General features: G+C 43.3%; 1 protein-coding gene across 1 annotated transcript in view; it reads right to left on the bottom strand.

The window, feature by feature from the left end:
• The window catches only part of Acin1 (apoptotic chromatin condensation inducer 1), a 42,566-nt gene that overhangs the window by 8,165 nt on the left and 7,794 nt on the right, over nucleotides 1-26,607 (bottom strand). Inside the window, exons 4-9 of the mRNA XM_040740667.1 lie at nucleotides 26,480-26,602; nucleotides 15,004-15,092; nucleotides 11,424-12,692; nucleotides 10,504-10,725; nucleotides 8,895-9,010; nucleotides 85-226 (exon numbers count right to left, since the gene is read on the bottom strand). Coding sequence (XP_040596601.1) covers nucleotides 85-226; nucleotides 8,895-9,010; nucleotides 10,504-10,725; nucleotides 11,424-12,692; nucleotides 15,004-15,092; nucleotides 26,480-26,602 — 1,961 coding nt within the window. The remainder of the gene's footprint in view (nucleotides 1-84; nucleotides 227-8,894; nucleotides 9,011-10,503; nucleotides 10,726-11,423; nucleotides 12,693-15,003; nucleotides 15,093-26,479; nucleotides 26,603-26,607) is intronic.

Raw genomic sequence — 26,607 nt, 5'->3', positions numbered from 1 at the left:
GTGTAAGAGGGACCTCTAGGACGGTCTATTCTCCCTAAGCCTTGTGTTCTGCCACCCACCCCAACAGGTGGCTTGGCTAGTTACCTCTTTCTTCTCCTCTTCCTCAGCACTGCCCTCTGGGCGCTCATCATTGCTGACATGGTCCGCAGCAGGCACAGGAGGCTCTGGAACCTCATTTTCAGGTCTGTTTTCAGTTGTGTCCATGGTCACTTCCTCCTTCTCTTCACTGACAGGATGGAAGAGGTTGAAGGAAAGGGCAGGAGAGAATGAAGGGGAAGAGAGAGTAAGATGTTAGCTTTGGGGCCATAGCATCTCACTGTCTCCTCACTTGGGTGGGATTGTAATAGCTGCCTTTTAGATTAGACTAGAACTCTGCCAAAGGAAAGTGGTAATGTTTTCCTGGGGGAAAAAGCGCAAAATACAGTGGTCGAGGCCACCCAGTACCCAGATGGGACACTGCTCTCTCCATGTGGGCACTCAGAACTCAGAGTTCTTAGGTACTAATTCCACAGTTCTCTTGTAGGAAACAAACATCCTCCTCTAAAAAGTCCTTCAAAAGCGACCTTGATTTATCCATCAGCCTCCCTATCCCCTGGGTCACAGGCACCTTTACTTTATACAAGAATCTAAAGGAAGCCTGATGCCTTCATTTAAAAAAAAAAAAGAGAGGGCACGGCTGTATGGAATGATTCTGCTGTGTTAAATCAACTGCTTAATAAGCGGGTCCTGATGAGCCACGTAATGTAGAGACAGCAGGAAGAGAGAAGGGTGAGGGGCTTCGGGAGAGCACACAGGTTGGTGAGCTTGCCCACCTCTCTCATCCTAGGGAACCTAAAACTGCTCAAGTGTGAAGGTTTCAAGAGTCAGGCCACTTCCACCACACTCCCTCATTCCAACTTCCAAGAGATAAAGAGAACACTCCTCCCAAGTCAGTAATACCCTCCCCCACACCACACAACTCCCCCAAACAAGGAACCCACTCTCACAAGTTAGCCTCCACTTCAGACAAAGAAATTCAGACTCCATTAAGTATCTTCCTACCTTTCTGTCATCATCCCTAACTTCTAACTGCCCCACCCCCCCATACTAGGTTAAAAAAAAAAATCAAATCAAGATGGTCAGGGGCCCAAGTGACAGAGATGGGAAACCAAGTCTCCGAGGCCAATAACGAGTACCGGAAAATTCAGCATTCCCAACAGGCTGTCTACACACAAGGGGTCAGAAAAGCCTCCCTTGGGTAGGCAGGGAAAGACGCGGAACTGAGGGGGAGGGGGAGTCAGGACTGAGCCCCCAGCTAACAGGCCCCCACAGAAACACGTGATTTGTCTGCTTAAATCTTGAAGAAAGGCTTATCAAAAACCAAACCAAAACAAACGACCTATTTCTCAGAGAGGGCAACGGGGCCAATTAGAAATGGAGCAGGAAGGACAAAGGGAGAAAGCGGAATGCCTGAAAACAGATCAAAATGAAAGACAGTGAAAGCCATGAGGAGGCTGAGGACGGCGGGCGGGCTGGAGGCGGGGAAAGGGACACATGGGAATGGGAAGCTCTCACCCTTCTTTGCTGTCTGATAACATGATTTTTTTCTCCCCCTGGAAGTGCTGTTTATCCCTTTCTGGAATGGAAGAAATAACAAAAACCAAACAAAAAATCCTAAAAAAATTAAAACAAAAAACAAAACCCCAAACCAAACAAACCACCTTCTTTGCCCCAAGATCCCACCACCTCCTCCCAGCCACCCGATCCAGAGAGAGAAAATCAAGATGCAGCAACTGGGGATCCAAAAAATGGTGAATGGAAGGGGAGGCGGTGGAGCGGGGAAGCTAAAACAGATCTGGCTTTTAAGAGAGAAGCGTTTAAGTCCTCACGGCAAACCCCGAGTTCGGCTGGACTGGTCTCTCTGGAGGAAGAGGCCAGGCTGCTGGTAGTAGCTGGCTCTATTGTATTGGCGAAGCGGCGGCGATCAGCCGGAGACATGCAGGGGAGCCATCTTGCCACTTACCCAGCAGCCCGTGTGTGCGGATGGGGGAGGGCCCTGATGCAGCAGGGAGGGGAAAGAGGGAGGGAGCTGAGCGAGCAAGGTTCTTATCCTCTGGCAGGCCACAGGGAGTCAACTGGTTCCAGAAGCTAGGCCTTTCCCCTTCTTTTCTCAGGTTACAACAGCGACAGAGAGAGGTCTAACGCTGCAGGGCCAGGGTGCTTTCTCCCAGGGGGAAAGGGCCAGGTGGGGAGAGCACAGTTACAGCTGCCTGACTGGAAGGTAAGGGAAGAGAAACAGCAGAGTTCGGAATGAGAAATGATTAAAAGAAAGAAAGATAAGGCCCAAGTGGAAAGAATTTTAAAGATGACCAAAGTTCTAGTCCACCCTCAGAACATTGAGCCACAATCTTTGTTATGTGCCCACCACTCTCCAACCGAAAACTTCTTGCTGCTCACCCCTGGCAATGACCACATGTAGCTTATCTGTTTCCAATGGTGGAGGGAAGCAGATAAACCTGGGGGAGTGCCTTCTCCAAAAGAGAAAAGGGAGATGTCTCTGGAGGGTAACAGACATGTTCCCAATCAGCCAGGGGTTGCCTAAAGCTAGTAAGGAAAAAGCCAGAAGGCCTTGCACAGCCTGAAGGTCTCCAAAGCAAACAAGACATGGAAGTGAGAGGTGTCACTTGGGGCAAGGGAGGATGAGATTAGCTAAATACAATGAGATTTAGAGACAAGCAAAAACCAGTAATTATGGGCATCTTCACTAGATTAAATATGAAGTCTGAAACAGACCTGAACGAAAGATGCATTCCTGTCAAATATCCTACATCCCCAGTACTTGAGAGATTGGGGCAGGAGGATTGTTACAGGTGTGAGGCTAGCCAATCGCAAAATAACAATAAACAAAAATGCAAAATACCCCCAGTAATAGCAACAAAACACTGAAGAGACTCAACAACTCCTTTCCTTAATAGCAAACAGAACTGCAACACCAGACAAGCTTCTAAGAATTTGTTTGCAAGCTCACTCTCTTGAGGAAAGGGCTCTGCATGTGCTGGCCAGGATGGCCTTGAACTCAGAGATTAGCCTGCCTCTGACTCCAGAGTGCTAGGGTTAAAGGTGTATGCTACCACACCCGACCTTAGTATTTCATTTTGATCAGAGCTTTTAGAGAGGAATGAAATTTTCTCTGTGTTTTTAAGATTCTAAACCTACATGCAAAAAAAAAAAAAAAAAGCATGCTAAAGTGATGCTTGTGTATATTTTTAAAAGTTCTCTTTTACATAGTGATCCTTGTCTGCTCAGAAAGCAGGGCACGATCCTATGGAGGTTAAAAAAAAAAGCGAACCAAGGAATCAGACTGGTTCCACCTTTTATAAATTGTGTGATAGTGGCCAACTTTCCGAACCTCTCCTACTTTCTGTAAATCGTTAGTACTAGTACCCACCCTCGGGCAGCGTGAGCTCTGTGGGGTCTGGCTGGAATGCGGCTGCAAATCTAGGCAAGAGTGCATAAGAAACCAGGTGGGCAGCAGGGTCACCACAGGTGAAGATTTTTTGTTATAAACTCAAAGGGTAGATACTTTCTCTGACGCTAAAACATTGAGTGATGGGATGGCAGGTTTTGACAATGCCCTTATCACTCTGAATAATAAGTTCACCTGCCACCCATCTCTCCCTACAAAGTTCCTTAGGGACACTGATGGTGTGCTTTGGTCCCTAGCGCAGTGCCTAACACAGACACCTACATGAGCACTTCTTAATTACAGTGTAACGGCAGGTAACAAGTGGAAACTTCATAAACATTTGCTGATCTAAAAGACTTTCTCCTTGTTTCTTCATGTATGTGTGGGTCCCATGTACATACATTAGGTATGTACCTGAGTGAGCCTGCATGTGGAGGCAAGCGGTTAGTTGGGAGTCATTCTCCTTTTCTATATTATTCATTACATACAACAGGGTTTCTCTTAGGAAGCAGGGGCAGGAGGATCTCTGTGAGTTCAAGGCAGCCTGGTCTACAAATCGAATTCCAGGACAGTCAGGACTGTGACACAGAGAAACATGGTTTGGAAAACACAAACAAGGCCTGTTGGTGGTGACCCTTGCCTTTAATCTGAGCACTCAGGAGACACAGACAGGTGGACCTCTTAAGTTCCAGGCCCGCCCAGCTGAGACTTGTGCCTTCTATTTCCTATCCACCCACCCACACATATATAAGTGCATGTAACAACAATTCATGAGACAGCAAGGAAAGGAGTACATGGAAGGTTTCAGGAGAAAAGGGAAGGGGGAAATAATGTAACCATAATCTCAAAAGAAAAAAAGGAAAAGAAAGGAAAACCACTCATCATTTTATGTATGAGTGTCCTGCCTGCATGCATGTACGTGCACTGTGTGTGCCTGGTGCCCACAGAGGTCAGAAGGTGCACTGAAACCCCTGAACTGGAGTTACAGATGGTCACGAGCCAGGGTCTTAACCTTTGAGCCATCTCTCCAGCCCCTTCTATTTCCGTTGATGAATTTTATGGGACCCAAGAGTTCCTAAGACACTATTTTCAGAAGACAATAAGGAATCCTTGAAACTGTCCCACTTTTTTTAGACAAAAGGCACCTTTCTCTCTTTCTTCAATGTTAGTTCTAACTGTAAGGTTGTACTGGGAGAGGAGACAGAGATCCAAGTAAGCCAGGGGAAAGCATCACAGCCCAGAAGAGAAGGGCAAAACTACTTAAATAGTAACATCACATTACAATATGAACAACACCAAGAGAAACTAATGGAAAAGGCCATTTCTATAAGCATGCATGTTTAAACTTTAGTTATTACAGGAAATCCTAAGATGCTAAGGACCCAATACAAAAACTTAGTAAGAAATAGTGAAACCTGATAGTTTGATTTGGAAGGTTTATCCTCATATACAAACTTCTCAGTAAGCAAATTCTGGTAACAAATTATGCTTTTTTTTTTTCTTTTTTTGGTTTTTCGAGACAGGGTTTCTCTGTGGCTTTGGAGGCTGTCCTGGAACTCGCTTGGTAGTCCAGGCTGGTCTCGAACTTACAGAGATCTGCCTGCCTCTGCCTCCCGAGTGCTGGGATTAAAGGCGTGCGCCACCAACGCCCGGCCCAAATTATGCTATTTTTGTTTAAAATAATGTATCATTTGGGACACTGGCATTGCAAATCTCCCAAGGAGATCAGGTTTATAGTTATACTGGTTTAAAAATGTGTCCTTCCCAAATAAGCACAGCATCAGGAGTCCGAGGTTGTTCCTGTCGACTAGGTTGTGTACACAGAACAAGGTCAGTATATGGATTTACTGCTGCCCGTGATCAACTGCACCCACCGTTTCACCTTTTATTGCACCCCCTGAAAACATGTTCTCTTCAGACTTTCTCAGCATGTAAGCCAGGGCTGGTCTGCAATGCAAGATGTGGGATCACAGGTGTGCACCTCCGCTGTTTTTCTGGCGAGTAGAGCATGAGTTCACTTTTTTGTGGTGTGCATCTCTCATGTGCAGTGCCCACCAAGCGTTTTCATCCTCGGGGATCAAACTCAAGTTCTTATGTATACAGCAAGCATTTTACCAACCAAGGGCTTATCTCTCCCTCTCTCTAGCCCTCCCATTTTTTTTTAACATAAAAGGAAAGCATTATTTTTTGCTGTATGAGGAGATTTTTGTTATCTCTAATGCAGGCAGAAGACTAGGCTTTGGATCACAGCCTGACTAAATTTAGACTGAGGACTCACAAACCCTTGCCCAGAGCAGGAAAAACCACTATTACTACTCTAGCACCGCTCTGTCTCACTACACAGCCCTGATGTCCTGGACTCACTGTGTAGATCAGGCTGTACTCACCCTTCCCTCTGACTCTTCGTGCTGGATTAGAGGGGTGTGTCACAACACCCAGGTCACTTCTGACATGCAGAGCACCTCACTCTCAATCAGAAGCAAAACAGGTTTCACCAACAGGAGTTAAGAATGGTCCTTGAAATAAATTCTAATCTTTGCCTAACACTTTACTGTTGTTTTGTAGTCATATGGTATTGAGCCAGGAGGAAAACCAAGAGTTAAGCCACCAATGTTCTTTGCTGCTTAGTATTCTGAAATGACCCCACTTTTTAAGTTGGCAAGGGCTCTAGATCAGGCTACTAAGATCAGGAGTCCTGTCAATCAATCAGCTGAAGTATAGGAAAACCACAGAATTTATTTGCCAAACTCTATGTCGGTCAGCACAGTTGTATGGGCTTCAGCCTGTGAACGTATCTTTTAGTTAGGTTGTTGAACAGATTGCCTACCACACATCAAGACAATGGACAGTGTCATCTGCCCAAGCTATCATCTTGTCAGAATTAATACAACTGGATTTTCTTAGCCATAAAATGAAGGTCAAAATCATCTCCAGCAGTGAAAAAACTCTGTAAATAACCCTAAGCTTCACACACCCCGGAATTGAATGGAAAAAATCCAGAAATAAAGGCATTTCCAAACAACGAAAAAAGCCTCTTTGCCACAATCTTTGATTTGTTTTTTCAAGACAGGGTTTCTCTGGGTAGCTTTGAAGCCTGTCCTGGAACTTGTTCTGTAGACCAGGCTGGCCTCGAACTCAAAAATCTGCCTGTCTCGGCTTCTCCAGTGCTGGAACTAAAGGCATGCTACAACCACCCAGCTCTCTCGCTACAATCTTACAGACTTAACCATTTAAATGTGTGCAAGAAGTTCTGCAGATACTACTTCTTCTCAAAGTGCAGAGTAAGCTTTTCAAGGTGTGAACAACCACTTTAAACTGCCAGTGTGCAAGGTCATGCTGTGCTTTTATGGAATGGAAACACCATATTATGTTTAGTGACAGACAAAGGAAGACTTTTTGCTCCACTTTATCATAAACTGGGACTCAGAATACCTTAGTTTCATTTTATGGTCCCAGGATAAAAACCCTTCCCCAAAGGATGATGAATCTCTGTCTCACAACAGAAAAACTACCCCTTTAAAAGGAGCACACTTCTAGTTTCTGAATAAAAAAAAATGGCCACAAGATGGCAGCAGAATATGAACAAGAAATACAGCAAAGTTACAAAGGCAGAGCACAAAACTATCATTAGTCACAGGAAATAAGATTATCATGCTGCTTGCCCATCACCCTCCAAATTAGAGCTAAGAGATAGTTGGAAGCTCTTATAAGTGTGTACATGGTCAGACTATTATATATAGAGATACTACTGGTAGCAGAATTAAAGCACACTCATCTATGGAACAATAGGACATTTCCCAAAGCAATACAGAATTCCTGAAATTTAAAGTTAACCAATTTTACAATTCTAATACTTCATTTTTATTGAGAATTTGAGACGCTGAAGCCAGGAATTCTGAGAAAATAAATAAATATATATTTAAAGACAGGGTATCTCACCGTAGCAGGTTGGCCTTGAAACTTACTAGGAAGCCAAGGATGACATTCCATTCTCCTGCCTCCACTTCCCAGAGTGCTCCACCATGCCCTGTTTTTTTGCTTTTTCCTTTGTGAGGCAGAGTCTTGGTACTTATCCCAGGCTAGCCTTGAGCTTTCAATTGCTCTGCCTCAGCCTCCCCAATACTGGGATTGTGGGGTTACAGTTGTGCGCGAGACACCTGTCTTGCTTCAATAACTTAATTTGCAATACAAAGCTCAGAGTAATGAGTATCAAACTACAAAATTCACTAGATGTAAATAATTTCTTTTACATGTCAAGCACTAAGAAGCTCACATTAACTCTAAGAATGAAGTATCCTGAGAGGCCTCCTATCTGCTGTGCCATGTTCTTAGAGCACCGACTAGGGCAGGCTGCTTACTAAAGTCACAGGCAGAGACCAGGGAAAGCCATGCTCTATGTGGCTAGTCTTCTTTTTGGCTTTGCTTTGTTTTATAGTCAGGGTACTGCTATGTAGTCCAGGCTGGCCCTAAACTCATGATCTTCCTGCCTCAGTTTCTGCTTGTGCCACCATACCCAGGCTTGTGTGACATTCTCTTTATTTTCTGAGACAAGGTCTTCCTATGTCACCCTAGCTGTTCTATAATTTCTTATATAGACCAGACTAACCTCCAAATCAGTAATCTGCCTATGTCTGCCTCCTGAGTACTGAGATTAAGGGCGTGCGCCATTATGCCCAGCCTAGATACAGGCTTGATATGCAGCACTGGCCTGGAACTCACCATGTCAACCAGTCTGACCTGGAACTTGTGGCAATTCTCCTGTCTCATCCTCCTGTGCATTCTATGAGCCTATTTATTTATTTTGCAACAGAGTTTCACTAGCTGCTGTCAAATTTGCAATGAGCCCATTGGAGTTTAATCCTCTTTTGCCTGCCTTGCAAATGAGATTACAGGTACAAACCACCATGCCTAGCTTCTTGTTCTTTTTTTTTTTTTTTTAAAGAATATAACACTCTGCCTCCATTTATGTCTGCACGCAAGAGGGCACCAGATCTCAATATGTATGGTTGTGAGCCACCATGTGGTTGCTGGGAATTGAACTCAGGACCTCTGGAAGGGCAGTCTGTGCTCTTAACCTCTGAGCCATCTCTCCAGGTCCTGAACTTTCTTTATTACAGTGAGTTCGTAGCTCAGATGTAAGAGCCTGGTGAATGTGACTAGAACACTGAATTAGGATTCCTCAACCTTGCCTTAACCAGAACTCAGGGTTACACTCAGGTGTTTACTGTTTAAAGGAGTCGCCTAGTTCAGCTCAAAGAGCCCAGATGTTTTTTAATGCCCTGATCAATATTTTTCAAACTACCTCAATGTTCTGGGAGTTGGGGCCCTACCACAGTGACACTAAAGTCTGGCCTCTGTTCATTAAAACTCTGCCTTTGTACTTTAAAAGGAAGCCCTAGCGAGTCAAGAATGACCCAATAGTGGTCGTTCTTGTTACAGCCTTACTTACACAGTGTGATGAATCCGTTCTGATTCTGGGAGGTGAGAGATCTGAATCTCTGAGGTTTGAGGCTGTGTGGCAGCTGGTGGCTCTGCCTCTCCAGCTTCACACTTCTTTGGGCTCCCCTGTTAATGAAGAACACAAACAAACAAAACAAAGGATTTAATCCTGTTAGGTTCCTTTCTTTAACCTGGAGCTAGTAAGACAGGAAGGACAGACATTCACATATGGCCATCTTTGTCATTTTAGAATGTGGAATGGGAGGTACTTGTGTGTGGGGGTTTCAAGACAGGGTTTATCTGTGAAGTCCTTGCTGTCCTAGAACCTGCTCTGTAGACCAGGTTGCTTCAAACTCACAAAAATACGCCTGTCTCTGCCTCCCGAGTCCTTTAGGCATACACCCCTGTTGTCCAAAAGGTCTGTCTTTTTCTTTCTCCCTCTTCAGTTTCACTTTTCTAAGACAGGGTTTCTCTGAGCAGCCCTGGCTGTCCTAGAACTCTTTAGACCAGGCTGGCCTTGAACTCAGAGATCTGCCTGCCTCTGCCCACCTGGTGCTGGGGTTAAGGCATGCACCACCACTGCCCTAACAATTTTTTATTTGATGCAGGTTCTCATTCTCTGGTTGGCTTGGAACTTGTTTTGCAACTCACAGATACAGTTCTGTCTCCTGAGTGCCTGAACTGAAAATGTGAACCACCATACCTGGCTAAGGGTAGGTTCTTCAAGACTTTCTGCTGGGTCAGCGGCTGAGACCTGTAATCTCAACACTCAGAAAGCTAAGGCATGAAGAATGCAAGACACTATCTTAAAATAAGAAGTAAAACGTTTGAAAGACATAGATTAATACTACTACTTTCCTACTATGTGTAAGGCTCTATTTTTAATACTAGGTAAGGCTTTCTATAGGGGCTGGAGAAATAGCTGACATGTATGAGGCCCCAAGTTCCATCCCCAGCACTGCATCAACGACAAAGAGACACATTCTATTCTAGTAATCATTTTATTAGACTAGTGAGGTACTTGGGATTAAACCTAAGGCTTCTTGCTTGCTAAGCACGAAATCTACAATTGAGCAAACACATCCAAACCTCTGTACCCCACAGATCTTTTTTTTTGAGACAGGATCTCACTATGTAGCCCAGATTAGACATGAATTCAAAGCAATCCTCCTTAGTACGAAGATGAGAGACCTGCACCATCATTAATAATAATAATAATTTTTTTTGAGACAGGGTCTCTCAGTGGGGCAGCAGTTGTGTATGTCTTTATTCCCAGCACTTGGGAGGCAGAGGCAGGTAAACCTCTAAGTTTGAAGCCAGCCAGGACTACAAAGAAACCCTGTCTCAGGGAAAACAAACAATCAAACCCAAAAAATCCACCACTACCCCTCAAAAAAGCAAAAAAAGCTACACGAGACAGGGTCTATTATGTGGCTCTAGCTGTCCTGGAACTCTCTGAAGACAAATGTGCTGGCTGCAGCGGCACACACCTGTAATCTCAGCACTTGGAAGGCCAAGGCAGGACCTTGAGTTTGAGGCTGTCCTGGGCTATAAATCAGGGTGCTGTCTCAAAAACATTAAACAGTGGGGAATGAGGCCTAGAGGCTGTGACAGCTTACCTGCTCAGGCTGCAACCTCTGGGTCACATGCTTCTGCTCTGGCTCAGTCTGGCTCAGATGCCTTCCCCGGACAGAGGCTGAGGATGTGGGCGTCATCTTCTCCTTTGGCTCAAGGACCTGCAGCTGTGGCCCTGGTGAAACTGCAGCCTCCTGACCACACGAGGGATCTTTGGTTTCAGTGTAGCTGGTGTTGCTGTCTCTGGAGACTCCAGGGCTCAGAGACTAAAAACACAAAATGAAACAGAAGGAAAAATTATTTTATAAGGCAAATATTTGGTAGAGATGAATATGAATGATGATGTATATTTAAGAGACCAATGGCTTCTCCAGCTTTTGCTCACCTAATCCATACTCTGAGTCTTTTTGTTTTTAGATAAAGAGACCTATATAGCCCAAACAGGCACTGAGTTTCATTCCTGTTTCAGCCTCTACATTCCTATGTGTTAATACAGTCATGGGTTACAAATACTTGCCCTTCTTCTAGATCTGTCTCCTGTGTCTACTCCCATTTAAGTGAATGATCTCCAATTACTATTACTACTTTTTTTTTTTTTTCCGAAATTGGGTTTCTCTGTGAAATAGTCCTGGCTGTCCTGGAACTCATTTTATAGACCAGGTTGGCCTCGAACTCAAGAGATCCGCCTGCCTCTGCCTCCTAAGTGCTGGGATTAAAGGCGAGCGCCATCACTGCCTGTCGATCTCCAACTACTTATTCAACAAAATTTACTAAGTTCCACCCAGGGATTTATTCTGTGTAATCAAAGGGGCTCAGAATGGACAGGGTCCTAATGACCAATGGCTGTAATGAGGGGAAGGTACAGTGGAGACTAAAGGAGGATTCTCTCTTCCTGTTAGATGTCGTCACAGGTGAGTCTGGGCTATAACACTATTAGGATAGAGGCAGGAGTCTCCATACTCACTTTTCTGCTGCTGCTTGATGCAGAACGGGAACGGGATCGGGACCGTGACCTGGATTCTGATGTTGACCTGGAGCCCATCTTGGGTCTACCATGAGGGTTGGTGTGAGCTCGTGCTTGGGGTGCATTTTTCTGTTTAGATCTTGGAGATGACTGCGGGTGGGAGGCTGAACTGTCAGGAGAGTGAGATCTGGATCTAGAGCTCGAGGATGAAGGTGAGGAGGACCGGCTAGAGGAAGAATCAGCTGACTGTTTCAAACTATGATCTGGGAAGAGAGTGTGGGAAGCTCTTCTGCCCTCCTTCTGTTCCAAAGACTGCTTTTTCACAAGTTCCTCAGTGGTCCCTTTGGTGGGTGCTAATTCCTCTACCTTTGGAGGGAGGGGGTGAGCAGATTTTTCAGGCTCAGTTTCAAGACCCTTCTGGGCTGAGTATTCAGACTGTATGCTTTTCTGAGGCAGAGGCAGGGCGCTCTCATCCGACACTCTGTCTGCTGGAGATGCTGCTTTGGTGTCTGGAGTACTTGACAAAGGAGATAGGCCCCTTACTAACTGGACAGGATGTGGAGACATCACCAGCTCCCGACTTTCAGGCTCTGTATTACGAGGTGATAACTGAATGAGGACAGGGGGTGCTGGGCCTCCCACTGGCTCTACGTCTTCCTCACCCTGGAGCTGCATATGAGCTGGAGGAGATGAAGCTTCCTTGGTAAGTAAAGGTGGGGGAGTTTCCTCTTCACTGACCACTTGCTCTGGCTGTAGCACAACAGGGGCCTTCTCTAGGTCCTCAGAGAGTGGAGGTGGGGAAGGAGACTGTGATCTTTCCTCCAAGCCTTGGGAAGACTTTATTTCATTTGCTTCCTGAAGGAGAGAAACTACCTGTGTGTCTTTCTCTTGCTGCTGTCTGGCCAGGTGACTTCTTCTAGTTTCTTCCTGGGATCTTGTAACTCGTCCTCCTTTCTCTGACCCATTCTTTTCCTGGGGTGTTATGATTTGGGGCTTCTCGTCTGCCACCTGTTCTGGTTTTGCTCTGAGTGTTTCTTCCCCTTCTTCATCCTCAAACTGTTTCAGGATTGGTGCCTCTGCCTCTCCAGATTTCTGTCCCTCATCTACCTCTTCCTCCTCCTCTTCATCATCATCTTCTTCCTCTTCTTCCTCCTCCTCCTCCATTTTTAAATTTCGATCTACTCTGACCCTCAGGTTTCTAGATGGTGTTTCTTGATCCTCTTCCTCCTCAGCAGCCTGGCTGTACTCAGAGAGCTTAGCTGCTCTTGCCTAAAAGAAAAGATATACAATGGCTTCAAATGTACTTGTTCTCAATGAACAGATGAAAAAGAGCATCTCTTAAGGTACTTTTAGGTAAGGAGAAACTGAGCAACACACTTCCAGGCACGCAGAAGCAGGTGAGACAGACAGCAACCACTGCTGGCATGGGCTCCCTAGGAAATCACAGTGGAGGAGACTAAGGAGCAGGACAGTGAAGCTGCTCCCGGCTTGTTTCTTTAGCTTTCAGTCCCTCTTTATGCATTCTAAAAAGATTTATTACTTATTCATATAAGAGTTTATTATGTGTGAGTATGTGAGTACAAGTACCAGAAAGGGCATTCAACTCGTGGGAACTAAAGCCACAGATGGTTGTAAACTATCACGTGGGTAGCTAGAACTCAACTCCTCTGGAAAAGCAGACAGGGCTCTTAACTGCTAAGCCATCTCTCCGGCCCCAGCTTTTATTTTGTTTTGTTTTTTGAGACAGGTTTTTAAGTGCAGTTTTAAGTGCAGACCAGGGTAGCCTTGAACTCACAGAGCTGCTTCTGCCTCCTGAGTGCTGGGATGAAAGGCATATGCCACCACCACCCATCCCTAGCTTTAAATTTTTCTGAAGGTTTCTTTCATGTGCATGAATATTTTTCACATGGCTACTCCATGTATGTGCCTGGTTAGAAGAGGGTGTCTGATCCCCTAGAATTAGAGTTAAGGATGGTTGTGAACTACTGTGTGTGTGTGTGTGTGTGTGTGTGTGTGTGTGTGTGTGTGTGTGTGTGTATGTGTGTGTGTGCTGGGATTTGAACCCAGGTCCTCTATAAGAACAACCAGTGCTCTTAATCATTGAGCCATTTCTCTCTAGACCCTTTTTGAACTTTTAACATCTGGAAACAATATCTAGAAAGCAGAGAGAAGAACTAACCTATTGTTATTTGTATTTAGATGGCCCCTGTCTCCAAGTGCTGAGACTGTCAGTGCACCGCTGCCCTCCACGTCACGTCTCTGCAGTCAATTACGCCATGCCTACACTTTCCCACTGCTCTTCCTTAACGTCAACTGCTCTATGTACTTACTAGCTATAATTAATGCACTCATATAGTTTTAATTGAATAATTATGCCATATCTTGTCATATTATACCTTTAAGACTATTAACTTTCAATATCTAATTTTTTTTAATTTTTAAAAATTACGGAGCCGACTGCTAAGGTGTATAAGACATGTAAATGGGACTATTGCTACCATCTGTCTGCTTCCTAACTACAGGCACAATGTGGCCGCCACCTCACACTCTTGTGACCATGCCTTACCTGCTGTGCTATCCTGTATTCCTTCACACTAAAAGTGAAAATAAACCCTCCTTTTCTTGTCGGGTATTTGGTCACACTGTGATTAAAGCAGCGTGCACGCGCGCGCACACACACACACACACATACACACACACACACACATTACGGAGCTGGGCGTTGGTGGCACACACCTTTAATCCCAGCACTCGGGAGGCAGAGGCAGGCGGATCTCTGTGAGTTCGAGGCCAGCCTGGTCTACAGAGCAAGTTCCAGGACAGCCTCCAAAACAATACAGAGAAACCTTGTCTCAAAAAACAAAAACAAACAAACAAACAAACAAAAATTACGTTATTTATGTGTGTGGAGATAAAGAGGACAATATGATGGGAATTGATATTCCTTTTCTACTCTGAGGGTCTTAAGAGACTGAAATCAAGGTACCGAACACCTTTACTCACTGAGCCCTCACATTTAAGGTTTTTTTTTTTGGTTTTTATGAGACAGGGTTTCTCTGTATTGTTTTGGAGGCTGTTGGTCCAGCCCAGCCTCGAACTCACAGAGATCCGCCTGCCTCTGCCTCCCGAGTGCTGGGATTAAAGGCGTGCGCCACCAGCGCCCGGCCACATTTAAGTTTTTAAAATCCACATATCAGTGCGTTCATGTCAGGCATGCATGGTAGCACAAGTCTGTGACTCTAGTACTTGGGAAAAATCAGAGAGCAGACTTTGTCTCAAAAACAAAATGTTAAAAATGTACATATTTGCTCAGAAGTCTCAACGCCTTTAATCCCAACTCTCGGGAGGCAGAGGCTGGCGGATCTCTGAGAGTTCGAGGCCAGCCTGGTTTATAGAGCGAGTTCCAGGACAGCCTCCAAAACAATACAGAGAAACCCTGTCTGGAAAAACAAAAACAAACAACAACAACAACAAAGAGTAATATTAGAAAGATAGCTACCCAGAAATCTAGAGACCCCAGGATGGCAGAAGTACCCAGAATGTCACATTGAGCAGCAACTGTGACCTAGGACTGAATTACCTGTCTAACCCTGGATGATCGTCTTTCTCCTTTCCTCGGCTTCTCATCTTCAGATTCACCTTTTTCTTCAGAAAAAGAGGAGCTCTTTCCTATCAAGTGAAAGAAAGTCAAGTCACATTCATGATATGAAAGCTTAGATTCATGACTTTCTAAAACCCAACCAATCATCACCTACAAACTGCTTAGTAATAACTTGTTTCACATATATACTCAAGATTACACAAGCCCCAAGGATTCTTTTCATAACTACACGCTTAGGAATATTTTAACACCTCAAATAACTCTTAAGTCACTTCTGGAACTTTAAACTGTCCAGCAGGGGTACAGAAATACACAGTGTACCTATTTCTACAATGTCTTTTGGTACTCTGAAGCACAACTAGGGACTTTACCATTCTGATGCCTGCAATGGTCACTCACAAGTACAATGTCAGCCCTCCAGATGTTCAAGGCCAGCATGAGCTGCTACATGTTTGTGCTCTAGTTCAGTCTGGACTACAATGTAAGACTGTGTCTCAAAAACATAAAACCAAAAAGTCCTCATTGCTTTGTATACACTTACAAAATTATTTTATGTGTATAGGTGTTTTGTCTGCAAGTGTGTACAGGTTTTCATTTGATGCCTTCAGAGGCCAGAAGAGGGATTCCCCTGGAACCAGAGTTACTAGGATGGTGGGAGCCACCATGCAGGTGTTGAGAATCAAACCTAGCCCTCCAGAAGAGCAGCCAGTGCTCTGAGCTGCAGAGGCAACTCTCTAGTCACTATTAGCACTTTTGAAAAACTTGCCTAGTACTGTTGTTAGTACCCTTTACCCAGTATGGGAGTAAAATGATCTTCTGCATGCTAAACAAGCACTCTAGGGGTCTGGAGATGGCTCAGCAGTAAAGAGTTCTGGATGTTCCTTCAGAGGCTCTGGGTTTGAATTCTCAAACCTGCATGATGGATCACAACCACTTCTAACTCCAATTTCAGGTCTACATAGCCTAAACTGATCTGGATCCTCCTGGATTCTTCTGCCCTGGATTCCTAAATGCTTGAATGAATGAATGAATGAATGAATGAATGAATCAATCAATCAACCTACCTACCTACCTACCTATTTTTTAAGTTTTATGTGCATTGGTGTTTTTCCATGGATGTCGGGTCCCCTGGAACTGGAATTACAGACAGCTGTGAGCTGCTATGTGGGTGCTGGGAATTGAACCTGGGTCCTCTGGAAGAGCAGTCAGTGGCCCTTAACCTGAGACATCTCTGCAGCCCAAATGCTAGGATTTATATGTGTGAATCATGCTAGGTCTACTGCTAGGTTTGACAAAATATTATGAATAAATATACTACTTAATCTGTATAATCATAAACTCAAGAAACAAAGTTTTTTTTTTTTTTTTAAAGAAGTTAGGGATGCAGCTCAGTAGTATGGAATGCTTACTTAGCCAAGTGGTAAAGACCTGGGCCAAAGCTCCCAGGGATTAAAAAAAAAGAAAAAATATACACAGACAAGCTAATTCAAGCTAAATGAACAGGGCTTTAGAACTGGGTCCTCTTGACTGTGTTTTATACATTGGAGTTCAAGGTAGAAAATTACTAATCTAGACCATCCAAGTAAATACACATAAAACTAAAAAGTTTCACTATATTCCACAAATGAAATTGTGGAAAAACCACTTAAGTAATTTGAGTTTCAATATCTCAACTAAGAAAGAAAAGGGCATGAAGTGGACAATTCTTGTTTACTACCAACATTATATATAATACTACATGCAATATCTGAGCATAGCTCAGTGGAGAGTGTACATGTGGTACTACATTAAGTCCCTGAGGTATAAAGAATAGCAATGCACAAGTAAGAATTAGTTTAGAAAACAGCATGGGGCAGTGACTGGGCGATGGCTCAGCGGTTAAGAGTACTTGGCTGCTCTCCCAGAGCACCTAGGGTTAGATTCCAACCATCAACCAGCTGCAAGTCCAGTTCCAGGGGATCTGATGCCCTCTTCTGGCCTCCACAAGCACTGTAATGTGGTGCAGACAAAACACCCATACACAGAAAATAAAATTTAAAACAACAGCATGAAGACAAAGGGGGGTATTCACTAGAAGAGTGGGTGGAGAGTGCTTGTCTAATGCACAAAGCTTGGGTTTAATGTCCAATGGGGAAGGAGAGCAATGAAGATAATTACACTCCAAATACTTCATTAGTTAAAATGGGCTTAACCTTTTTTTTTTTTTTTCCTCGAGACAGGGTTTCTCTATGTAGCCCTGCCTGTTCTGGAACTTGCTCTATAGCCCAGGTTGGCCTTGAACTCAGAGATACACCTGTCTCTGCCTCCCAAGTGTTGGGATTAAAGGTGTGCACCACCACTGTCCAGTTTGGGCTTAGCTTTAATATAGTATAAAAGGCATAAATTTGTTTAACAGGCACAAGTTCCTAAACTCAGTCCTGAGCACCAAGACACTCACCAAAAAATAAATTTAAAAACCACACACAAAACATAACCTACCTGAGTAGTATTTAAACTAGTGTTAAATAACCCAGGATCTACTGTTTTCTATATACCAATAATCTAAAATGAATTAAGCTTTGATTTGTAACAAAACTAAACTAAAACTAATAAAACCAAGACTGCAAACATTTTATAAAATTTTATTCCATGATCACTTAACAGGGTCTTTGAAATGATATAAAATTTTTTTTTAAAACAGGATTTATGCGACATACATTGACAGTCTAGATTCTTGAAACATTTGAGGCATCCTAAAATACTATTGTCTGGACTATACAATTCATAATCCAATGATCTGGGATAGGTTAAATTGTAAAATAAACAAAACTAGAAGAAGAGATGACTGTTTTCCATAAACTTTAAAGCAAACCTCTCATTGGGTGTGGTGCTCATGCCCTAAATCCCAGCACTAAGGCAGAGACAGGTGGATCTCTGGATTTAAGGCCAGCCTGGTCTACAGAAGGAATTCAGGACAGGTGGAGTTACATAATAAAGAGAGCCTGTCTCAAAAAGAAAAAAGCAAAGCTCCTTTGACAGAAGAAAAGAAAGAAATTAATTTATCTTTTAAGCAAAACCAAGGCCAGGTATGGTAACACATGTCTATTCTTCCAGCACATGAGAAATAGGAGAATAAAGAATTCAAGGCCATCCTTGACTTCATGGCCATCTGAGATGGTAAGATTGAGATAGTAAACCTGAGGGTCAGAGATGTAGCTCATCAGTACAGCACTTGTGTAGCATGGTAAAGGTTCTGGGTTCAATCCCCAGCACTGTCAAGAAACAAACCAAAGCAAAACACACCACTAACAAAAAAAAAAAACAAAAAACAAAAAACAAAAAAAAAAACAAAAAAGGCAATTAAAAAGTTGTATATAACAGGCTTGTTGGTGGCACATGCCTTTAATCCCAGCACTCCGGAGCCTGAGGCAGGTGGATCTCTGTGACTTTGAGACCAGCCTGGTCTACAAAAGCTAGTTCCTGGACAGCCTCCAAAGCCACAGAGAAACCATGCCTCGAAAAACAAAAACAAAAAAACCAAAAAGTTGTATATAAAGTTGGCAAGAGATAAATGTCTTTAGAGCCAAAGGCAAGTTTTATTAAGTTGTAATTTACAAATTAAACATACCTAAGTTTAACACATTCATTCTTCACCTACTGTAAACTGTAGGTTGGTCCTCTGTACATTATTTTGGAAACCATACCATAAAACCTAAATTAACAGGATTCTGGATAATTATTAAGAGGTCATCAAAGAGATCTAGTAAAATAGGTAAATTCTCCAGTTTTGAACACCACTGTTTTATAATTCACGAAAACTGGAAGGGACCTCAGAATGAAACAAACATCCCTAACAATACAATCACTAACATACAGAGATGGAGGATAGCTTCCTAATTAAGTGTAAGGTGTTATGATCCATGCCTGGGACAACTGGTATCTTTTATTATCAACACACGACTACACGAATGTTTAAAGTCAGATGTTAATACATGTAGACATTTAACACTTTACCTAAAGGCTAACCCAACGCTGCCAGTAGGCTAATGATAAAAGAAATTCAGGGCTTGAAAAAGAGCTTTTCATTTCAGAAGAGAGGAAAAGGTAGCTACTACACAGTGTAGAGGTTAAAGTGAAGAATACGCCTTTAATCCCAATACTCAGGAGGCAGAGGCAGGCAGATCTCTGAGTTCTAGGCCAGCCTGATCTACCAAATTGAGTTCCAGGATAACCAGGGCTATTATACAGAGAAACCCTGTCTCAAAAAACAAAACAAAAATGAGAGAGAGAGGGGAGAGGGAGGGATATAAGGGCACTTAGGAGAGTAGTTTTAGGGCTCTTTTTAGATAAAGAGAATTGCTAGTATCTCAGGCTGACTTCAAACTCTCCATATTCCTGTTTTAGCCTCCTGAAAGTTGGGATTATGGGAATGCACCACCACACTTAGTTGCAAGGTAGTTTTGTATTATTATTATTATTAAATCTCAGAAAACAAAACAAATCCCTGGACAGAATTTATAGGACCCAAATTAGGTAACTATAGATCACAACAAAGACTACTATCAAGATGACCTTTATATATACATAAGCAACAACAATAGAAACCTAGCAATGATGCCAAACTTAAATATTACTCAGCCTTCTAAGGGATTTGCCAAATCCCCTAGACTCTTAGCATCCAGACAGAGAAAAAGGAGTAGGGCTACAAACGCTGTAATACGAAGACTGGGTAAGAGCACCAAGGACTCTGTTAAAGATGTATGATAGAGAGTGGAGGGAAGAAAACAATATTCTCAGCATACATTTTAAGATGTTCTTCACCCGGCGGGGTGGCGCATGCCTTTAATCCCAGCACTTGGGAGGCCGAGGCCAGTCTGGTCTACAAATCAAGTTCCAGGACAGCCAGAGCTATTACACAGAGAAACTCTGTCTCTAAAAAACAAACAAAAAAGTTTTTGTGTTTTCCTAGACTGAATTTTTTTGGAAGATTTTTTTTTATTAATTTATTATGTAGTGTTCTGCCTGCACATATACCTGCATGCCAGAAGAGGGCACCAGATCTCATTATAGATGATTGTGAGCCACCATGTGGTTACCGGGAATTGAATTTAGGACCTCTGGAAAAGTAGCCAGTGCTCTTAACCTCTGAGCCATCTCTCCAGCCTCTACACAGAGTTCTTAAAAACAAGCATCTAAGCCGGGCGGTGGTGGCACATGCCTTTAATCCCAGCACTCGGGAGGCAGAGGCAGAGGCAGGCGGATCTCTGTGAGTTCGAGACTAGACGGGTCTATAAGAGCTAGTTCCAGGACAGCCTCCAAAGCCCAGAGAGATCCTGTCTAGAAAAAAAAAAAAAAAAAAAAAAACCAAACAAAGTGGTATTTCTTCAGGGACCTGGATGGAGGGTTGGTGTGACTGAGCTCTTTCAGCCCTAACTTGTGATACTCACACTGTTTTGGGGATAGAGAATGTCAATCTATCACAGGCCAGTAAACCCTAACAATGACAACTTACTCTTCCCTTTCTGGTTTTCAGACTCTTGTTAACGAAACCCTGCTGCCCTGCTACTTACCACAAAGTGCAGGCTGGCCTGGATCTTGAGCCATCTCTGCCCCGCCTTCCTCGCCTGGAGTCACAGGTCTTGACTACTATGCTGCCCTCACTTCTTACATTTATTTGTGTGGGTGAGCATGCACACTTTGGCAGGTCAGACAACAGCGTGTGGGAGTTGGTGCTCTCCTTCCACCATCTTGGGTTCTGAGCTCACTGAACTCAGCTTGTGAGGCTCAGCAGCAAGCACTCTTCCACACCGAGCTCATCATCCTTCTCCGTCACTCCCACATCTGTTTTGCTGTGTTTTTACTGAACCCAGGACCTCATGATACTAGACAAGTGCCACTGAGCTATATCCCCAGCCCTGCACTACATTTTCATCTTTTAATTGTTGAAAATGGTTTTTACTGGCCAGCTTGGTGTAGAGAGCAAGTTCCAGGTCAGCTAGGAATTATGTTTTACTCATTATGTGTAGGTTTAAGTACATAGGCATGTACATGCTACAACACAAATGTAGAGGTCAGAGGGCAACCTTTGGAAATTCTTTCCTTCCATTTCATGGGGCCCTGGGAATTGAACTCGGGCTATCAAGTTTGGTAACAACCATGTCTACCAACTGAGCCATCCTATGGGCTCACCATCATCGAGGCTGGATCTCTCTACTAGTCCTGGCTGTTCTCAAACTTGCTGCGTAGGTCACACTGGCCTTGAACTCAGAGACTGTCCAGCCTCTGCCTCTCAAGTACAAGGTTAAAGGTGTAAGCCACCATGCCCAACCTTCTTCATTTTTTTAAATATGAGTCTTCATAAATTGCCAAACTGGCCACAACTCAGAATCCTCCTGTGTAGCTGGGATTGAACAAGCATCACCACGCCTGGTTGTATCTCATCTTTAGTGAGATGCATAGCCTAGCCAAGATTAGAAGAAAAGTCTTTGGCATAAAGCACAGTGGAGAGCACTGAAGGCAATTGTTGGCTCTACTCTACAACTTACTAAATTCCTGTTTTCTAACTTACTTTCCACCTCTCTTTTTCCTCAATTATAATCATAGGTAAAATCCTGCTGAGGATTTGAAACACCGAAATCAGTTATCCTCTCAAAATCTTTGCTTTTTGAAACATATTCTATTTAAGGATACACTGCTCATTTTCATTTCAAATTAAACTTAGAATGGAGAAGGTGTGTGTGGGGGGGGGCGAGCACACATGCACGATCACGAATCAGAGGGCAATCTTGGGTGTTTGAGTGCTATATACACCTTGTTTTTCAATAAAGGATTACTAACAGGCCAGGAGCTTGCTGAGCAGGCTAGTCTGGTTGGCCAATGAGCCTCAGGGATACCAGTCTCCACTCTCCAGTGACGGGATCGTAAGTACAGCATGCATTCAGCTTTTTTTTTGGCATAACTTCTGGGGCCCACACTAAGGTTGTCAAGCATTTTATTGATCGAGCTATCTCCCAGTGTTAATTTTCAGGCATCTGTGCTGGCCTGCCCTTGGGGGTCCTGACAGGATATGTCCTCAGCTGCAGTCACTAAGAGCACCCTGTGTACATTTGCTTCCCCTTTAAGACTTTGCCCACCTCCCATCTCTCTCCCTTTTCCCCACTTTCCCTCTCCCATCGCTTCCCCTCTCCTTCCCTTTCCTGTCCCCTCTTGATGTTTTTAAACACCACCTAGTCCCCAGAAGACCTTGCTCAAAACAAAACAAAACAAACAAAAAACCACAGTGAGAACTTTCTCAAGCTCTCTACTTACCTAGAAAATTTTAAAAGTTCATATTTACTGGTTTGGCACTTGAAAACTTCTGTAATGTTATTTTAATCTATGTTTTAAATTGTTTTTCTAAGTATTTTTGAAAACTAACTGTACACTGGTGGTATTAGTCTATTGTCCCTCCTTTAAAAGTTACTGCAGAGGGTAGAAACATGGGTCAGCTGCTTTCCAGGACCTGAGTTTGGTTCCCAGCATCACACTGGGAGGCTCACAATCACCTACAGCTCCAGAATGACTCTCTCTTCGGGCTCTCAGAAACCCACACATCTGAAATATACTCACAGGCACACTGTGTCTTTGTACCATCCTAAAATAATCCGCTTGTCTCTGTGCCAATTTCAATTCTACTGATTTCTTTCTTTCTTTCTTTCTTTTTTTTTTTTTTTTTTTGGTTTTTTGAGACAGGGTTTCACTGTATTGTTTTGGAGGCTGTCCTGGAACTCGCTCTATAGACCGGGCTGGCCTCGAACTCTCAGAGATCCACCTGCCTCTGCCTCCCGAGTGCTGGGATTGAAGGCGTGCGCCACCAACGCCTGGCTAATTCTACTGATTTCTAAGGATGGTCTCAAATCTATACTTCTGCCATGAGGCAATCTCTAATTACTCCAGTATTGAGACTGCTCACCTTTTAAAAATTTTTATGTATTTTTGTCTGAATGTATGTCTACATACTACTTGTGTACCTGATACCTGTGGTGGCCAGAAGAGGGTATTAGATCCCCTGGAACTGGGGATATAAATGGCTGTTAGCTGCCTTGGAGATACTAGGAATCAAACTCAAATTCCCCGGAGGAGCAGCCCCAGATCTCTCAATCTTATGATGTGGTTGTATTTGCCTACAATAATAGCACTTGAGAGACAAAGAAGTTATAACTCAAGACTGAGTTTAACCTGGGGCTACATAGCAAAACCCTGCCTTAAAAATAAAACAGCCAGGCAAGGTGGTACACGCCTTTGATCCCAGCACACAAGAGGCAGAGGTAGGTGAATCCCTGAGTCTGAAACAGTCTGGCACAGAGCAGGTTCCAGGGCTATAGAGAGACCCTGTCTCAGAAAAACAAGAACAAAATAAAACAAAGGTCAGACAAGAGGGTTCATCTTGTCAAGCTGAACTCAATCCCTGAATTCCACGACAACAGAGTCAACTTAAGTTGTCCTCTGACCTCTACATGTGAACCTTGGCATTGGTGCATTCAAATACACACACTAAATGAATGCAAAAAAGAAAGAAAAAGGAAAAGAAGTCCTATAGTAAAGGGCTTAAGAGATGGCTCAGTGGTTAAGAGCCTGTACCACTCTTCCCGAGGACCCTAGCTTGGTTCCCAGCATCCACGTCAGGTGACTAAAACACCTGTAATTCCAGCTCCAGGGCATCCAGTGCACTCCTGTGAATAGACCCACATACAGATACACATGATTAAAAATAGAAAATAATAATTTAAAAAAATCTTACGGTATATGTGTATCATTGTGTCATGTACTTACTGTCCTCCATTTCTAAAGTTTTATGTGCAATTATTCTCTTCACCAACAGACAATACATGTGCTAATGTCCCAGATACTCTAATAATAGAGAGATACATACAGCAGAAATTCCAATACATATTTCCGTGATAATTCATTTATAATAGACGCTCTCTCTTTCCTCCTGGCTTTATAAGCTGGGGAAAAGAGCAGTTAGAGCAGAGTGAACCAGCTGGGTGATGCATTAGGGAGGCAGAAGCAGGCAGCTTTCTGTGTCTACAGAGTGGGTTTCAGGACAGCCAGAGCTACATAGAGAAACCCTGTCTTGGAAAACAACCAACAATACAAAAAGAGCCGAATGAAACAGTCCACTATTTCCCTATTTTTGGAGAAACGAGGTCCCTAAAGAACTTCATAATCACTTCAAATTGTCAGTTAAATTTATTAAAAAGTTTTCAGGGGGCTGAGGGCTGGCAACACATACACACACACACACACACACACACACACACACACCCCACCCCACCCCACCCCAAATGTAACAAGGGAGAGGGCTACAGAGATAGTTGAGCTGTTTAAGAGCACTGCCAGTGCTCTTTTGGGTTCAATTCTAGCACCCATATGGTGGCTCACAACTGTCTACAATTCCAGCTCCATGGGATCTGATACCTTCTTCTGGCCTCATGGTGCACAAACATACACAAAAAGGCAAAACACCCATACACTTAAAATTCCAAAGGGACAGAGTACTTGCTGTTTGATCCAAAAAAAAAGAGGAGAAAAAAGGAAGAAATTTATTATCAACAGCATTTTCAGCTGGAGTTACAGCTCAGTTGGTAGAGTACTTACTTACCCATCATGTACCAAGCCCTAGGTTTCATCTTTAGCACTGAATAAAGCAGGATGTGATGGAGCACACCATAATCCACAACTTGGGAAGCTGATGTTCAAGAGTAACCCTTGGTTACTTAGTGAACTGGAAGCCAGACTAGACTATATTAGGCTCAAAAAGGGGGGAGGGAGGCTGGGTGGTAGTGGCGGTGCACGCCTTTAATCCTAGCGCTCAGAGGCAGAGGCAGGTGGATCTCTGTGAGTTCAAGTCCACTGCAGTGTACAGAGCAAGTCCCAGGACAGCCAGAGCTACACAAAGAAACCCTGTCTTGAAAACAAAACAAAGCAAGTGTGATGGTGCTCAGTTAAGAACACTTACTACTCTTACAGGTTCAGTTCCTGGCACTCCCATGTGAGTTCACAACTACCCACACTCGAGTTTCAGGGCATCTAATGCCCTCTTATAGCTCCCTGGGCACCAAGCATACCTATGATGCATACACATAAAGGCAAAATATCACTCATACACATAAAATAATTTCCAAAAATTTCCCTCAAGGACTCAGACTAGGATCAAGAAATACAGACATTGACTAACCTAAGACCTTACTTAAAATTAGTCTCAAAGGTCTTTCATTTTCTTTTAATCTTGAGTGAGTGAAATCTCTCTCCAATAAATATCTCCAAAGAAATTTATCTTTTTCAAGGAATTCTATGCTAATCAGAAGAACTGAAACATATATATTCTACAAGTGTTAAATATGGAGGGACTGTCCATATTTCACTGTCCTGATAACCATTAACTGCACTAACAGCTGAAAATATTTGTTCATTTACACACTGGCTTAGTATACCTACCTAATGTTCACTATCACACATACACACTGCCTTGAAAACCCTAATTTATGCTGGGTCAGTGGCACTTGCTTTTAATTACCACTTAGGAGGCTGAGGCAGGTAGATCTGTGTTTGAGGCCAGCCTGGTCTATATTAGTGAGCTTCAAAACAGCCAGGGCTACATATCAAGACCTTATCATAAACAAAACAATTAAAATCTTTTCAAAAGGCCAGGCAATGGTGGCACACATCTTTAATTCCAGCACTTGGGAGCCTGAAGCAGGCAGATCTCTGAGTTCAAGACCAGCCTGGTCTACAAGAGTCAATTCCAAGACAGCCTCCAAAGTCACAGAGAAACCCTGTCTCAAAAACAAAAAAAAAAAAAACTTTTCAAAAGACAAAGGCTATATTTATAGTCTTTTACATGAGATAATAGGAAAAATTAGGTACCTAAAATTACTATCACATGAAAAAATTAATCTTGCTCGAACCAATTCATAGGAATTATGCTAGAGCTCTTTATACTATGTCCATAAAACAGTATGTATTGCCTTAATAGCAGGTAGCTTAGCTGTAATTACATAATGATTTTATCAATATCCATCTACTTACTAGACTGTAAATTTCCTAAGACATTTTTTTTCCTCTACTATATCCTGGGGTCTAGCACATGCCTGGTATACAACAGGCATGCAATAAAAATTTGTTGAAGAATAAACAGTAGGTGTCAAATCTGGGAGTGGTGGTGACTAGATGTATACATACAACAAATAGATGAAAGTTAAGTTGTGACTGCTGCTAAATTCAGAGATCTATAAAAGACTGAAAAGGCACAGAGAAAAATCATACTAACTGATGAGACACTGAGCAGTTAACATAGAAGTGAAACCACGACAAATATCTGCTTTCCAGACTTCTTGGACTTTCATGGAGGCCTATCATGAAAGGAGGCATCACTACCTCCCCCCACCAACTACGCAAGATTGACAAAAAGCGCAGTGGGGAGGGAGATACGTACTGGGTGAATGGCTGCTGAGCTCCACCAGCTCTGGTCTCTCCAGGCTGCTCTCAAAGTCAGGAGGCAGCAGGGAAGCCACTCCCTCAGGATGGATCATCTCGTCCTCCGACTCAGCTGAAGCCTCTGCA

Source organism: Mesocricetus auratus, unplaced genomic scaffold, assembly GCF_017639785.1.
Source record: "Mesocricetus auratus isolate SY011 unplaced genomic scaffold, BCM_Maur_2.0 Super-Scaffold_100707, whole genome shotgun sequence".
In the NCBI taxonomy this organism is placed as follows: domain Eukaryota; kingdom Metazoa; phylum Chordata; class Mammalia; order Rodentia; family Cricetidae; genus Mesocricetus; species Mesocricetus auratus.
This window is presented reverse-complemented; position numbering and strand designations above follow the sequence as displayed.